Source organism: Mirounga angustirostris, unplaced genomic scaffold (genome assembly GCF_029215605.1).
Source record: "Mirounga angustirostris isolate CCGP_5_RB_7025 unplaced genomic scaffold, mMirAng1.0.hap1 SCAF_4, whole genome shotgun sequence".
Classification (NCBI taxonomy): Eukaryota; Metazoa; Chordata; class Mammalia; order Carnivora; family Phocidae; genus Mirounga; species Mirounga angustirostris.
Genome location: NW_026991712.1, coordinates 746,004 through 760,694, shown reverse-complemented (window position 1 = coordinate 760,694; position 14,691 = coordinate 746,004). Strand labels below are relative to the sequence as shown.

Sequence of the window (14,691 nt, the reverse complement as noted above, 5' to 3'; positions counted from 1 at the left end):
ACTCAAACTACAGGGCAATTTAAGAGCCAACCAGGAGAGCTTTGGGGTCTGGTTCACAGCTCAGATCAGAAAGGTGGGGACCCAGGCAGCACCCCAAGGAGCGCGAGGCAGCACGGTCCTGGGAACCAACGGAGCAGGTGCGAGAGGGCTCCCGGGATGGGGAGCTGGTTTCCATGTGGCTCACGTGCGGGGGAGGGGGAGGGGAGGGAGCGGCGGCACAAAGCCCAACCAACAGTCCCTTACCCCCAGATTGGAAGCTCCTTGGGGTAGGGTCACAGAGCCCTCACCACGGGGGGGGGACAGGCCTCTGGGGGAAGCTCTGCGGGGCGCTCAGTGGGTGGCTTGTTAGGCCGCTCAGAGTCCGTCCCTCCTCTGGGGAATGTGTCTTTGAACTCAGTTGCTGGACACTGCAACCCAGGCAGACGGGTGGGGGTGGGGTAGACCCTGCAGTCGGGGCAACAGGAGGGCCCTCGCAATTCTGCGCGGGCTTGCGGGGAGAAGGGAGGGAGCTGGACGCAGCATGCACCGCACTCCCTTCACCAGCCGGCCGGCGCTAAAAAGTACCGTTCTCCACTCGGTGCAAGCTGCACCCCAGTCCATGCTCCCGTGGGGCAGGTCTGGGGGTTCTCCCGGCGTCCTTCAGGGGAGGGCGGGGCCGGGCGAGGAGGATCTGAGGCGTGGCTGCGAAACCAGGGTCCCTTTCGCTTTCCCTTTTGTTCTCTCCAACGGCCACCGAAGACTCCGCGCGCGTGGGGAGAGCGCGGCTTGCCGGGCGCGCTGGTTTCCGCCTGCGCCTGCGCCCCCACTGTCCCGGAGCACCTTCCCGGCTCCGCGCACAGCTTGCGCCACGTAGCCTTGACCCGCGACTCCCCGGCAGCTCCCGCGGACGCACCGACGAATCGATTCGCAAGCTGGCAGCGATTGAGTCGCAGGGGCGTCCCGGGGCCAAGAAGCGCCCCGCCATGCAATCCACTCCCGACTGGCCCCCAACGCCGGGTGCCCTACGGCCGTCTCCTTTCCCGCACCCTGTCCTGCACGCCCTCCACCGCCTGGCGCGAGGCCTGCTCTTCCCGGCTTACTGGGCCCTGGACCAGCTGCTGGGCTGCTGGGCGCCGGCGGTGCGCCCGAGCTGCCAGAGCGCGCTGACCTCAGCCGTGGGCGCCGCGGCGACGCTGCCGCTGCTGCTCCTGGTCGGCCTGCCCCTGGCGCTGCCGGGCCTGCTGCTCTGGCTGCTCCTGCAGGCTTGGCGCCGCCCCTTCTGCTACCGGCCCCCGCCGCAGCACTGGGCGCCCCCAGCGCCCTGGCGCCCCCCAGCTGAGCCCGCGCGCTGCTTTGGCTTCCTCAGCGCCAACCTGTGCCTGCTCCCCGACGGGCTAGCACGCTTCAACAACCTGCGGCACAGCCAGCGGCGGGCGGAGGCTATAGGCGACGCGCTGCTCGCCGGCCTGCGGCCCTCGGGCTATGGGACCACGGGCTGCAGTCCGCCGGGGCCGGGGCCGCCCGGGGGGGTGCTGACAGCCGCGGTGCCGGCAGGTCTGGACTTCGCGTGCCTGCAGGAGGTGTTCGACCTGCGCGCGGCGCACCGCCTCGTCAGCCGCCTGGAGCCCAATCTGGGCCCGGTGCTGTACGACGTGGGCTCCTTTGGCCTGCAGCCCGGGCCGCACCTCAAGCTGCTCGGCAGCGGGCTGCTGCTGGCCTCACGTTATCCGCTGCTGCGCGCAGCCTTCCGATCCTTCCCCCACGCACGTCGCGAGGATGCGCTGGCCTCCAAGGGACTGCTTTCCGCACAGGTACAGGCCCACCGGCCGCGGCGCTCCCTGGCCTGAGAGAGGGCTGGGCGTGGGGTCGAAACGGCGAGGGTTGCTGGGGCCGTCCACGATGTTGCAGGCGCAGGTGGGCATCCTGGACGGGCGCCGCATCGTGGGCTTCCTGCACTGTACGCACTTGCATGCACCGAGTGGTGAGCCTAGCGGACGGGATGGTCAGCACATGGGCAGGCAGTCTCGCTTCTCTCATCCTGGCGGCGACGGGTCCCAACCCTCTTCTGCATCTCCGCCCCCCGCCCCCCCCACCGCGTTTGTTCACTGCCCCAAGCACCGCGCGCCGGGTGGAGCGCCCTGGTGGGCTCACAGATCAGGGCGCGGCGGAGGGAGCGGTGGGGTGCGCATCGGGGCTCAGCCTTCCTCCCCCCACCCCTGCAGGGGACGGGCCCTTGCGCTGCAAACAGCTGACGCTTCTGCTGGACTGGATGGAGCAGTTTGAAGCCGAGAGCCGCCAGAGTGGCGAGGCCGTGGCCTTCAGCGTGCTTCTGGGTGACCTAAACTTCGACAACTGCTCTTCAGGTGAGGGGGAGGCTGCGGAGGGGCGGGGCCGGGCGGCCTGGCCCCTCCCACCGAGCGCCGGCCTCTTCTCGCAGACCACGCAAAGGAGCAGGAGCACGAGCTCTTCAGCCACTTCTGGGATCCCTGCCGGCTGGGCACTCGCCGGGAGCAGCCCTGGGCCCTGGGTACGGCGCCCGGGCGGGGAGCGGTCCTAGGGAGGGCTCCGGGGCCTCGGCTTCCTGATGACCGCCCTCCCCGCCCTTCCCCAGGCACGATGCTGAACACCTCCACTCTGCACCACTCGGTGGCCTGCTCCCCAGAGATGCTGCGGAGGTGAGTGGCGACCTGGGGGTCAGGCACCGCCCAGGACGGAGGGGAGCCCTGGCCATGGTGACACCGCCCGTCCTCAGGGCCCTGGAGCAGGAGGAAGGGCGCCACCGCTACCTGGCAGGCCCTCCCGGCAGAGGCCCGCGGGCTAAACCCTGGCGGGGCCGGCGCGTAGACTACGTCATGTACCGGGGAGTGGCCGGAGGCCCGCTGAGCCCAGTAAGTGCCAGAACTCCGGGCGCTGGGCCGGCCGGGACTGAGGCGACACCTCAACCTGACTCCCTCCCCCAGGAGGTGGAGCAGGTGACCTTCAGCACCGCCCTGGCGGGGCTCACAGACCACCTGGCCGTGGGACTTCGGCTCCGAGTGTCCGCGCCCTCCTAACGCACGCACGCACGCAGGCCGGGTGGAAAGACGGACACGGACGCAGAGCGTGAGCCTGGCCAGTTGCCGCGGGGACGGGGCGACTTCAGAGCTGTTTATTGTGGGGACCCTCCCTCACACTGCCTCCTGGGCTCTGCGGTACTCATAGACGCTGCCGCGCTCAGGGAAGGCTGGGAGCTGCTGGGGCGACCCCGGCGGCTGCGGGGCGGGGTCATCCGGGTCCCCATAGCCCCCGCCGCCTGGTGTGTGGAGGCAGAACACGTCCTGTGGAACAGAAGGGTAGGCTCAGCGCGGGCATGCCCTCCCCGCCAGCTGCCTCCCGCTGCGGCCCCCCACCCCCCCTTCCAGAGCGGCCAGCCTGGACCACGGAGGCCCACTGCGCGCCCTCTTCCCTTAAGAAACCAAATTAAATTCAGTCTCTCGTTATCTTTGCAACTCTGCTCACCCTTTGTGGAATGCGGATCAATGGGGGGCGGGCGGGAATGGGAAAGGATGGGGCTCAGTCCTTACCCCGGGGTACACGGGCACCGACGTCTTCCCCCCCAGATTCACCGTCCGGCCATCCTTGCGGATCAGCAGGTTTAGGCCACGGGCGCCGGGCTCGCCCCCTGCGGGAAGAGGCCAGGTGAGGCGAGCCCAGGAGCCAGGAAGGGAGAGAAAGGAAAGAGGTTGGCGGGGAGACAGGAGGACACCGGCCGGAGGGGGCGGGGGGGCGGGGGCAGGGGAGCGGGGCTGCTCACCGTGGAGGCCGTAGGGCTGGAAGGCGCGGCGCTCGGTCAGCACGGACAGCAGCGCCTCCTCGCGGAAGAGCAGCTCGCGGACGACGCCATCGCCGCCCCGGAAGCGGCCGCGGCCCCCAGACCCCAGCCTCAGCTCGAAGCGGCGCACGATGACTGGGTACCTGCGCGGGCCAGGGACTCAGTGCGGCCCGCCCGGGCTCCGGGCCCCCCGTGCCGCCCCCGCTGCTCACCTGCTCTCCAGGATCTCCGGGTCGGTGATGCGCGTGTTGGTCATGTGGCTGTGCACGCCGCTGCGCCCGTGCCAGCCGGGGCCCGCGCCCGCGCCGCCGGCCACCGTCTCGTAGTAGCCCATGTGGGCATTGCCCAGGGTCACATTGTTCATGCAGCCCTGGCAGGGGCAAGAGGCATTTGCGCTGGGCTGGAGGGTAATCCCCCCCCAACAGGCCCGAGCGTGCCCACCCACCCGCCGCACCTGCGAGGCGGCGCAGGCCCCGAAGGCCCCTAGGATGACGTCCACCACGCGCTGTGACGTGAGCACGTTGCCGCCCACCACGGCCGCTTCAGGGGACGGGTCCAGGATGGAGCCTCTAGGGATCACCACGCGCACGGGCGCCAGGCAGCCCTGTGGGGGAGGGGCCAGCTCTCAGGGCAGTTGGGGAACATACGTGCCCCTCCCACCAGCACCCCCAGGATCAGTCCGTTGTTGGGCTGACCGCGCCCCCAGGATCATTCGGGCCGCGCGCTCCTGCGCACCTGGTTGAGCGGGATGTCGCGGCCCACCAGACAGCGGAGGCAGTAGATGAGGGCGGACAGCGTGATGGCCCGCGGCGCGTTCAGGTTGCCAAACACCTCAGGCCCGGTGCCGCTGAAGTCAAATACTGCGCTGCCCTGTCCGTGGGGGAGAGGGGAGGGGAGAGGTCAGCAGCAGCCAGGCGGCCACGCCTCCGATGCCCTCGGCCCTGCCGCTGCGCCGGCCACACCTGACTCAGGTTGATCTGCACGCGGAGTCGGATGGGGGAGCCGTCGTCCATGTGGTCCTCAGCTGACACCTCCAGGGGCAGGCCTCGGGCCTGCCGGGAGGTTCCAAAGGCCCGCAGCATGTCCCGCACGGCCAGCTCAGCGTTTGCCTAGCACATAGTATGTTCATCGGGCAGCCAGGCCGCCTTCCAGGTGGTGCGGGTGCTCCCCACCTACCCATCCAGCTGCCTGGGGGCGCGCACAGAGCTGCCCCCCGGTTGCTGCCCCTCGGCCCACCTGAATATGGCCCATGTAGGCCTGCACCACATCCAGGCCATACTGCCCAATGAGTTCTCCCACCAGCTGGATGCCCTTCTGGTTGGCTGCCACTTGCGCACGGAGGTCCGAAAGGTTGTCGTGCAGGTTCCGAGTTCCGCTACAGCCGGGAATCTTGCTTGGAGCCCGCAGGGCCTCAGTCACCGCTGGATGGAGGAGGTCACCACTGAGCCGCCCCTGAACTCCTGGGGCTGCCTGGCCCCCTGCTCCACACCTACTTCACCCCTGCTGGGCGCTGTGTGGGGCACCCCATGTTGGCCCTTCACTGGCTCCCCAGCACCCCCAAAACCCCCAGCCTCCTCCCATCTGCTCAACCTTCTTCCCACACTCCAGCCCCCCCGGGCACCCTAGACTAGGATAGGGAGCTTTGCCTGTGACCTCACAGGAGCTGGGGGTTCCCCGGGGCAGGCAGGGGGTTCTTCCCTCAGCAAACTCTGCTTCCACCTTTAATTCCTCCTGCCCTACCTCCCCACCACCTGCCCCACTCCCTCCTGCCCTTTCTGGGCTTCCCTCCCCCTCAGAGGAGAAAAGCGACTTCCCTTGACCCTCCCCCAGTCACACTGCCCCAGGGGCCCTCTGTCAACCACTGTGAAAGAGCATCAGCTGGCCCTCTGTACCTCCTGCCCCACCCCCAAACAAATCTGACCTAGGCCCCTATGTCCCCTGGGGAGCCCCAGAGGCTGAGGGAAAGCCTCTCTCCTCTCTGACCAAGAGATGACCTCTCTCTGAGCAGTCACAGTAGGCTCTCAGGCTCCCTGGCCACTGTGTCCTCTGTCTCGTGCCTGCACATGTCCCTCCCGTGATCCCTGCCCCTTGCCCCCTGCTCCCCCACCCTGACCAAGGGAGCGGCCAGGCCTGGGTCACTCTGTTTGTGTGAAAGCAGCCTGAGGCTCTATTACCCCACCCTCCACCCTGCCCACCGCCACCCTCACTCTGGGATGCCCCCTGGGCTCCAGGGCCCCTGCACTCTCACATGAGCTCTGAATTCTCCGCTGCCCATGTCCTGGACCACGCTGCAACTTCTGCCCCAACTTCCCTGCAGCTGCGCTGTGCCCGCCAGAGCCTCCCCCTATCCTCTAGCTGTCCAAACTTGACTCCCCACCCCCACCCCCAAATCCCACCAAATGCCAACCTTGATCTCCAAGCCAGTTGTCCCTACCCCCACTTCCGCTGCCCAGCTCGAGGGCCAGCATCATCCAGGGCAACCGTGGCTGTCCCCCACCCCACTCAGCCTGGCCTCTGGGCCGCCCTCCAACCCCCACATCCACTCTGCACGTAGGCTGAGGGCTCTCATGGTGTGTAGGCAGACCAGTGCAGGCCCACTTAAGCCCTTCATGGCCACCCCACTACCCAATGACTCAGACCCAGGCCCAAGAAAGGGCCTGCAGGGCCTGGCCCCTGTCCTCACTGCTTCTCTGCAGCCCTCAGACCCAGGGCAGACACAGCTCAGACTGTAAGCACCATGAGCAATGGCCTACCTTGCAACAGTCTCCTCTCCCTCCTGTGCCCAGTGCCATGGGTGTCCTGGCCAGCTCCCGCCCCCAAAATCACTGAGGCCTTCCTGGACCCAGGCAGAGTTTGCCTCCGCTCCTCTGGTCATGGCTGAGAGATGATCTGCAACCACTGTGGGGTCGCTGCCTGGCTGCCCCAGGCTCTAGGCAGGCCTGGGCCAGTAGGCTGTGTCCCAGTGTAGCCCCTGCCCCAGCCTGGCTGTAAGGGGCAGCCATGTATGCCAGCCCACCAAATCCTCCCCCCCACCATTGCCCCAACCCCACCCCCACTCACCCTCCTCCTGGAAGACTCCCCCCTGGACCAGTTTGAAAGACAGAAAGACAGCACCCTCCTGCTGCAGTGTGGTGGAGTGGGGGGGCATGGAGCCTGGTGTGATGCCCCCAATGTCTGCATGATGCCCACGGCTAGCCACGTAGAACACAGGCCGAGTCTGACCCGGCCAAAACACCTGGCGGTGGAGAGCAACCGTCAACTGGGTCAGCCGCCCTTGCCCCCCAGAGACACCCAGGCAGAGGTCCTCACCGGTGTGATGACCGTCAGGTCCGGCAGGTGGCTGCCCCCAGCACTGGGGTGGTTGCTCAGCAGCACGTCGCCAGGGTGGAGGTCAGCCCCCAACTGCTGGATCTGAAGCCAGGAGACAGTCCCGAGTTGGAAGGGGCGGAGGTGAGGGGTGGGGTAGGGAAAGCAGAGAGGGGACCCGCCAAACCTGGAACTGCACGGTCTCCTGCATGGCGCCCAGGTGCACAGGGATGTGGGGGGCATTGGATACCAGCCCCCCATCCGGCCCGAAGAGGGCACAGGAGAAGTCCAGACGCTCCTTGATGTTGGTGGAGATGGCTGTGCGCTGCAGGATGCGGCCCATCTGCTCTGGGGGCACAGAGTGACCAGGCGCCCGCTGGCCCCACCCCACCCACAGCACAGCCCTAGATTATGTAGAATAGGAAGAGGCAGGACCTTCAAGGCCCCAAGGGTGGTGGGGGCTCACCTACACAAGGTGAGGCCACAGCCAGGCCATGCCTTGCCTGTGTGAGGGGCACCCCCTTCCTCTCCATCCCTGCCTGGAGCCTCACCAAGAACCTGGAACCCCACATCAACCCTCCAGCTTGCCCAGCACAGTAAGAAGTTGGTGCTGAGGCACAGGATTCAGGGCCCCCAGCAAGCCCCCAGCCTGACCCTGCACAGATGGGTTCACTGTGCTGAGCCTGTTTCCTGTCCACAGGTCCCATGGCCGCCGGTGGGAGGTAGGTACTCGCACCGCGCAAGGCCCGCTGGTGTATGGCGGCCAGCCATCCCAGCACCAGGGCCACACTGCCCACCCTTCCCCGAGTCACACTCCGCCTCTCTCTGCACACTCCCGCCGGCCACACGGCCTGCACCTTCGTCTGCCTAGTACGCACACTCCCACACCCCCCCCACGGAGGGGCAGAGTCGCTGGGGGACGGTGGCAGCCACTCACCAGCAATACTCATGAAGCGGTGCGAGAAGATGGACAGGTGGATGGGGTCCAGCTGGGCACCCACCGTGCTTGGGGCCTCAGCCCCCACAGAGATGCGGATGTCCCCCGTCTCAGTCACCGCTGCCTGGCAGCCTGGTTCCACCAGGATGGTGCTGAGGGCAGGGGCACGAGAGGCTGGAGGAGCCAAGCCAGACCCCTCATCCCAAATAGGGACCCCACATCCCCAGGCTGGGGGACGCACCAACCATAAGGGGACCCCAGAGGCCTTCATATTCCTGTAGCCTTGGGCCAGAGAACCCTCCGCCAGGACCCCGAGCTCACCCGGGCCCTGGCAGCTGTGGCCCCAGCCCTCACCCCCAGGGCCCCACCCTAGCCAGGCCTCAGCCCACCTGTTGCTGTCAATGATGAGGCAGGGCCCCAGAAGCTTGTGCCCGTAGCCCAGCTCTCCCAACAGGTATACGGGGGTTTCCTGGTACCCCCCCTCAAAGTAGCACTGGGTCATCTGAGGAGGGTGCGGGATGAGTGAGGTTCCTGGGTCCAGCTCCCTCCCTGGGTCTCCCCATCCACACCTGTCCCCATGTCCCTGTGGGTGTGGGTGGGCAGGCAGAGGCAGAGCCACCCACCTTGTCTACCCGGGGAGGCCCAGTCTGAGCTTTGGGGACATCCTCAAGGCAAAGGCCACTGCGGCCAGTGCCCCTCACACGCACGTCGTCCACCACCACTGGCCGCTCAGGGATGACGAAGCCAAACTCCCTCATGTACCTGTACGTCCACCAGCCCCGAGAGAACTCTCAGGGCAAGGTGGCCAGGCTAGCAGGCCCCCGCCAGCGCTCCCGGACCCAGCGTTTGCGTACCTCTCCACAAAGGCGGCCCCGAAATCACCGGCCCGGGGCGAGCGGGCAGTGGCTGGGTGCTGGTGGGCAGACACCATCAGGGCACAGTCGGTGCCCTGGTAGCGTAGATGCAGGAAGCTCTCGGTGCTGATCTGGGGCCTGTGGTGGTGAGGCAGGAGGGGACTCACACAGGGCCCCCGAGAGGACCTCCGTCCTGCCTCCCCCAGCACGCAGGAGCCCAGCCCTCCATGGGGCCCCAGCACCATCTGGGAAATCAGGCGGTAAATCCAACCAGGGGGTGGCTGGGATGCTGCAAGACCCCTGCCTGGCCAAGCCCACCCCAGCCCCTTGAGCCCCACCTGGGAAAGCCCTGGGCCCGCAGGGCGTCCACACACTGTTCCTCCAGGCGGCTCAGCCTCTGGTCCAGCTGCACAAAGGTCTCAGGCGTATAAGGCAAGGAGCACGGCTCCTGCGCCTCGTGCACCACGTCTGCCAGGGCCAGTCCCAGTGCCGACAACAGCCCGCTGTGCCTAGGGGACAGGGGCCTCAGCAGTGTGGGGCTGCCTCCTGAAGCCAGCCCCCCAGCCTAGGACACACGGGCCACTCCCACGCATACCTGTGAATGTGCACAGTGTCCATGCCCAGGGCCCGGGCGATGGCACAAGCATGCTGCCCACCAGCCCCCCCAAAGCACGCCAGAACGTGGGCTGAGGGGTCATGGCCTCGTGCCTGGGAAGCCAGAAGGGGGTCAGTGGCGGACCCTACGCTGTCTGGCCGCCCACCCCTCCCCCGACGGGGTGGCCTGAGTGGGAGGCGTGGGAGTGGGGAGCAGGGCTGGAGGGCAGGGCGGGCGTACCTGCGTGAGTGCGCGGATGGGCCGGCACATGGCCTCGTTGGCCACGCGCACGAACCCCATGGCTACCTCCTCCAGGCTCAGCAGGGAGGCCGGGCAAGGCCCATTGGTCAGGAAGCTGTTGACCTCAGTAGCCACAGCCTCCAGGGCCTTTCGGGAGGCCTCAGGGGACAGTGGCTGGTCCTCTCCCGGCCCAAAAATGCAGGGGAAGGAGGCAGGCAGTAGGCGACCCAGAACCAGATTAGCATCCGTCACTGTCACGGGACCCCCTGGGAGGTGTGCAAGGGGTGGGGGTTGGGGGATGGAGATGGGGTCCAGGACTGGACCTCAGGGGTGGGGTGGGCCTGGGCAGCACGGGAAGGAGCCCGGTGGGGCAGATACCACCTCTTACCTTTGCGGTAGCAGGCAGGGCCAGGATGGGCTCCTGCAGACTCTGGCCCCACCACAAAGAGGCCGGACCTGGGAGAGGGAGGACTGGACTTAGAGGTGCGTTGGGAGGCAGGGCTAGGGGGCCCCAGCCCAGGTGCAGGGGCTGACCTGAAGAAGAGGCGGGAGCCCCCACCAGCTGCCACTGTGTTGATGTCCAGCTGGGGGGCCTGGAGGGTGACCCCAGCTGTGCGGGCCTCAAAGACATGCTCAAACTCCCCAGCATAGCGGCTCACGTCGGTGGATGTGCCTGGTGGGGGCAAGGGGTATGAGGAGTCCACTCACAGACCTCGATGCCTGGCACTGCCTGGCCCTGCAGCAGAGACTCCTCCTGACCCCACCCTTCAGCCTTCATACCTCCCATGTCAAAGCCAATGACAGGCTGGCCGCCTTCCACCCGGTAGGTGGTGGCTGAGTAGCCAACCACACCCCCAGCAGGTCCAGACAACACAGCGCGGGAGCCGCTGAAGGAATCCATGGGTGCCAGGCCACCATCAGAGCGCATGAACAGCACCTGCACGTCCTGGGGGCAAGCAGGTGGTCAGTGAGGGGCTGGCCGGCACAGGGTGGGGGTGGCTGGGAGAAGGCAGGCGGGGGGGCCTCACCTTGAGCTGGCCCTGGAAGCCACGGCGGAAACCCTGCACATAACGCTGTATGGTGGGCGTCAGGTAGGCGTCGGCACAGGCCGTGTGCCCCCGAGGCACGATGCGCACCATGGGCATGGCCTCCGAGGACAGTGATACGTGTGTGAAGCCCAGCTCCTGGGCCAGTGCGCCCACCTGCTGCTCATGCTGGGCCCACCTGTTACAACGACCCAGTGGTACTCTGCCTCCTGCCCACAGCCTCCTGCCCGCCCCCCAGGGCCCCTGGCCAGCCCGCACTCACGTGTAGGAGTGCATGAGCACCACGGCCAGGCTGCGGATGCCTCGGGACAGGAGCCCCTCCAGCTTCCCACGCAGACCCCCGAGGTCCACGGGCTGTTGCACCTCCAGCAGGTCCCCTGTGCGGCCTGCCAGGAAGCCTGTCACCATCCCGTCAAAGGCCTGGGAGGGCCTGCTACTCCCACCCCCCAACACGCGAGGCATCGCACCTCTGACAGGCGTCCCCACGCCCAGCTCCCCACGATACAGCACCACGCGCTCGTCCACCTCCAGCACCTCTTCGTACAGTACCTCAGGCATGTGCACAGCCTGGGGGCAGGCAGAGGCTCAGAGGAAGCCCAGGCCTGAGGGGCCTTGCTGGGGTCCCGCGCGGGTGGGCAGCGCGGGCGAGGGGATGTGTCCCAACAGGCCAGCCAACAGGCCCAGGAGACGCGGTCAGACAGGGCGGCCCCAGCAAGGCCCACCCAGGGGGCGGCTCTCTGCCCCGAAGCACCTGAGTGTAGCCAACTGCCCCACCCCCACAAGGGCAGCTCCCTCTGGGAATCCAGCAGGGGAGGTGGGGGGCGGGGAGTGGGAGGGTGGGCGCGGGGCAGGGGGGGGGGGGGGCTCCCATCCCTCACCCTGAGCAGTTCGTCCTGGGTCGCGCCACACCCAGAATCCAGGACAGGGCATGGTGGCAGACAGGAACAGGAGTGTGAGTACTCTGAGGGCTTGGGGGACACAGCACCTGCTAGGAGTGCTGGAGCCTCCCTCCTCTCTGCCTGTCAGCGGGTGGCCTTGGGCCGGCACTGACCCTTCCAAGGACTGCCCTCCCCGAGGGGCCATGAGCTGCCGGACCCAGCATCAGCTGGAGTGGGTGAGCTCACCAGATCAAAGAGGTCCTCTCGGGCCTGGGTGCCCACGTGCAGCAGGTCTCGGAAGCCACGTGTCACCAGCAGGGCCACCCGCTCCCCCCGCCGCTCCAGCAACGCGTTGGTGGCCACTGTGGTGCCCATGCGGATGCTGGCAATGCGACTAGTGTCCAGCGGCCGGTCCCGGGGCAACAGCATGCCCCCCTCCTGGGAACCACATGGTTAGTGTCAGTCCGGCCTCTGGTTCCCACATCCCACCCCACACCGCCACTCTGCCTCGGCCACCTGCTCCAGAATGCGGCGGATGCCCTCAGTCGGTGCGTCTACATAGTTGGCAGGGTCCTCTGAGAGCAGCTTCAAGACCCTCACGTGCCCCCCGGGGCACTGGGCAAAGACATCTGTGAAGGTGCCTCCGCGGTCGATGGCAAAATGGAAACGCCCCTCGGGGCCGCCCATGATGATAGGGCTGGGGTCCAGCCGCGACTCTTCGGCAGGTAGTCCTGGGAGAACTGGACAGAGACGGCAGATCAGGCCACAGGCCTGGGGGTCGTCCACGGCTTGGCAGCCTTGGGCAGAGCTGGGATGGGGAGAGGATGGGGGGGTTCCAGGTCCAGAAGGGGTCCTGGGCAGAGCGGGAGCTGCAGACCCAGCTCAGAGGGCAGCCTGAGGGGTGGCCAGAGCTGGGTAGGTGGGGGCGCCAGACCTAATGGCCCTCGTTACCCGGTTCCCAGTGCCCCGGGCTGCGGCTGAAACCCCCCCGGCCCAGAACAGGCCTTTCGGAGGTGGACCGCCCGCGGGCTGGTGGGTCTCCGCTCTCTGAACACGAAGACGCACGGGGGCCGGGGGCGGGTGAGGGAAGCCCCACTCCCAGCTGCTCGACCTTGGGGCCCAGGCCCTGTGGGACGCGGGGACGGGGCGGGGCCTGCGCAGACGGCGGGGCGGGGCCCGCGGCCGGAGCGCGGGAAGCGGCGGGGCTGTGGGGGCAGCGCGGCCGAGGCGGGGTGGGAAGGAGAGGGGCCGAGAACGTCCCGGTGCAAGGCCCACCTGGCGGGTCGGCTCCGAGCCGCTCGCTGTCTGTTCGCGCTGCGCTCCCTCCCAGCCCTGCCCGCGCCCGCCCCCGTCCCCAGCCCGGAAGCGGAGCCCGCCCCCCGCACGACCGGTCCGGGCGCGCACGGCCCTCCGGGTTGCGTAAGGCTCCGCTTGCCGGGAGCGGCCTCCTTCCTCCGCCGGGAGCCCCCCCGGAGGACGGCGGGGCGCGGGGCCGAGCTGGGCTAGGGGCGGCGCGGTGCTGGGCACCGCGGTTCCGCCGGCCGTCAGGCCCTAAGCCCGCCCAGAGATCGCCGAGCCTAGGAGCCCTGGGACCCACTCTGGGTGCCCGGGGGCAGGGAGAGCAGAGTGCCCCGCAAAGAAAGAATAGCCAGACGAGCTCGAACTGCCCCCTGGCGCGAGGCAGTTACGCCGCGGGGGGAGGGGCCACCAGCGCGCGCCCTGCGGAACCCCCTTGCTTGCAGGTGCTGTGGGCAAGGGCCCCTACACAGACCATCAACACCCCTGCTGCCCGTCCAAGGCCAGCCCTGCCATAGCCTAGGCTGGGAGCAACAGGACCCTCACCACAGCAGGGCTGATGTCCCCAAAAGCCGCGGCCAGTGCCCTGAGGACGGGGCGGATAGTTGTCCCACCCTGGCCTGTTTCCCCACGCGCAGAAAGGTGCCCAAGCTTGGAGTGGGCTCAAACTGTGCAGGGCCTTTTAGACCCCCTAGAGGGAAAGGTGGGGATGGGGGGAGGGAGGTGTCCCAAGCAGAGGGAACAACGGGTGAAGGGGACTTCACCTAAAGTGCCAGGCCAGATAGCCAGACCAGCAGGGCCCCCCCACACACACACTTCCCCATCCCCTATGAGCTGTGCCGGCCCTGGAGGCCTGCTTGGTCCTGGAAGGTGAGAGGGAGGTGGGCTGAGTCGGGAGCACAGGCTTTGGGCTGCACCCCAGGCTGCAACAGGGAGGGCTCCCTTCTGCCTGGTGGCCTTTGGCAGCCTCAGCATCCTCTTCCATGTGGCGGGGGAGGGAAAGGAGACATGGTTTTGAAAGAACTGTACCAAGAAAGATACATGAGATTCAGTGACTCAGGGCAGTGCTAGGGTCTGTGACCTCTGCCCCCACCTCAAGCCTTCTGACGGTGGCCCATGGCCTCCTCCACCAGCCCAGGTTCCAGCCAGTGTCTTCCCACGTCCAGCCCTGCTTGGGCCAAGTGTGGAGGACTTGAGCTTCCCAGCACACAGGGATTGGCCCTGGGATCAGGCACACGGGACCCACGCCCCCAAGGATGGGCTGTGACCACGTCCAGATGACTGTGTACCCAGTGTACCCAGGGGCAGGTCCAGCCATGGTAACACTGCCAGACCTCTACCACATTGACCCCCTTATCGCCTTCCCCATCCCTCACGTCCAGCTGGGGGTCCTGCTGGCCTGGCTCTCTGGTCTGGCTCTCCAGTCACGACGAAGGACCTCTCCCTCCACCTGCTCCGAGCAAACCGCGAGATGGTGGTCAGCAGCCCCACTTCAGTCAGAACCCCCACCTGCAGCCCCCACCATGTCTCCTTCCACCGCTAACAGCCCACGCACTCTCCCACATGACTAGGTGATTGTCCCACCAAATTCCCCACACAGCCTGTCCATCCTGGTGCTCAGCTGAGGAGCCACCCAGACAGAATTCCACGACCCCACCCGTAGCTACCACCACCTGGGGTACTCTACTCGGCCCAGCCTTTTCACCATCCACAGGTACCGCCCCGGCAACCCCCCCACCACACACCCGT

General features: G+C 67.5%; 2 protein-coding genes across 8 annotated transcripts; one reads left to right on the top strand and one right to left on the bottom strand.

Annotated features, from left to right (window-relative positions):
• The first annotated feature begins 674 nt into the window (after window positions 1-674).
• On the top strand, window positions 675-3,080 carry LOC123858647 (sphingomyelin phosphodiesterase 5-like). Of its 4 annotated transcripts, XM_045895706.3 has the most exons (7): window positions 676-1,790; window positions 1,888-1,960; window positions 2,202-2,342; window positions 2,417-2,506; window positions 2,591-2,654; window positions 2,732-2,867; window positions 2,940-3,080. In XM_045895706.3, the coding sequence occupies exons 1-7, from the start codon at window positions 963-965 to the stop codon at window positions 3,030-3,032; spliced, it is 1,425 nt and encodes a 474-aa protein (XP_045751662.1). In that variant the 5' UTR covers window positions 676-962; the 3' UTR covers window positions 3,033-3,080. The 4 variants fall into 4 exon arrangements, with proteins under 4 accessions (XP_064443789.1, XP_064443788.1, XP_045751662.1 ...); XM_064587719.1 differs by lacking the exon at window positions 2,732-2,867 and having other exon boundaries at window positions 675-1,790; window positions 2,940-3,078; XM_064587718.1 differs by having other exon boundaries at window positions 675-1,790; window positions 1,888-1,936; window positions 2,732-3,032.
• A 66-nt stretch (window positions 3,081-3,146) lies between these two features.
• OPLAH (5-oxoprolinase, ATP-hydrolysing) lies at window positions 3,147-13,074 on the bottom strand. 4 transcript variants are annotated; one of them, XM_054512412.2, is made up of 28 exons: window positions 12,922-13,074; window positions 12,163-12,386; window positions 11,893-12,084; window positions 11,647-11,736; window positions 11,236-11,335; window positions 11,031-11,154; window positions 10,751-10,946; window positions 10,503-10,668; window positions 10,257-10,395; window positions 10,111-10,178; window positions 9,723-9,988; window positions 9,483-9,595; window positions 9,226-9,396; window positions 8,888-9,025; window positions 8,657-8,795; window positions 8,423-8,535; window positions 8,034-8,185; window positions 7,284-7,444; window positions 7,100-7,201; window positions 6,851-7,025; window positions 5,027-5,211; window positions 4,753-4,899; window positions 4,526-4,660; window positions 4,245-4,394; window positions 4,003-4,160; window positions 3,773-3,933; window positions 3,543-3,640; window positions 3,147-3,296 (listed from the first exon to the last, which is right to left on the bottom strand). In XM_054512412.2, exons 2-28 carry the CDS (start codon window positions 12,331-12,333, stop codon window positions 3,147-3,149), a joined length of 3,960 nt encoding a protein of 1,319 aa, XP_054368387.1. In that variant the 5' UTR covers window positions 12,334-12,386; window positions 12,922-13,074. The 4 variants fall into 4 exon arrangements, with proteins under 4 accessions (XP_054368387.1, XP_054368389.1, XP_054368388.1 ...); XM_054512414.2 differs by having other exon boundaries at window positions 11,647-11,661; XM_054512413.2 differs by lacking the exon at window positions 12,922-13,074 and adding an exon at window positions 12,598-12,781.
• Window positions 13,075-14,691: the final 1,617 nt, after the last annotated feature.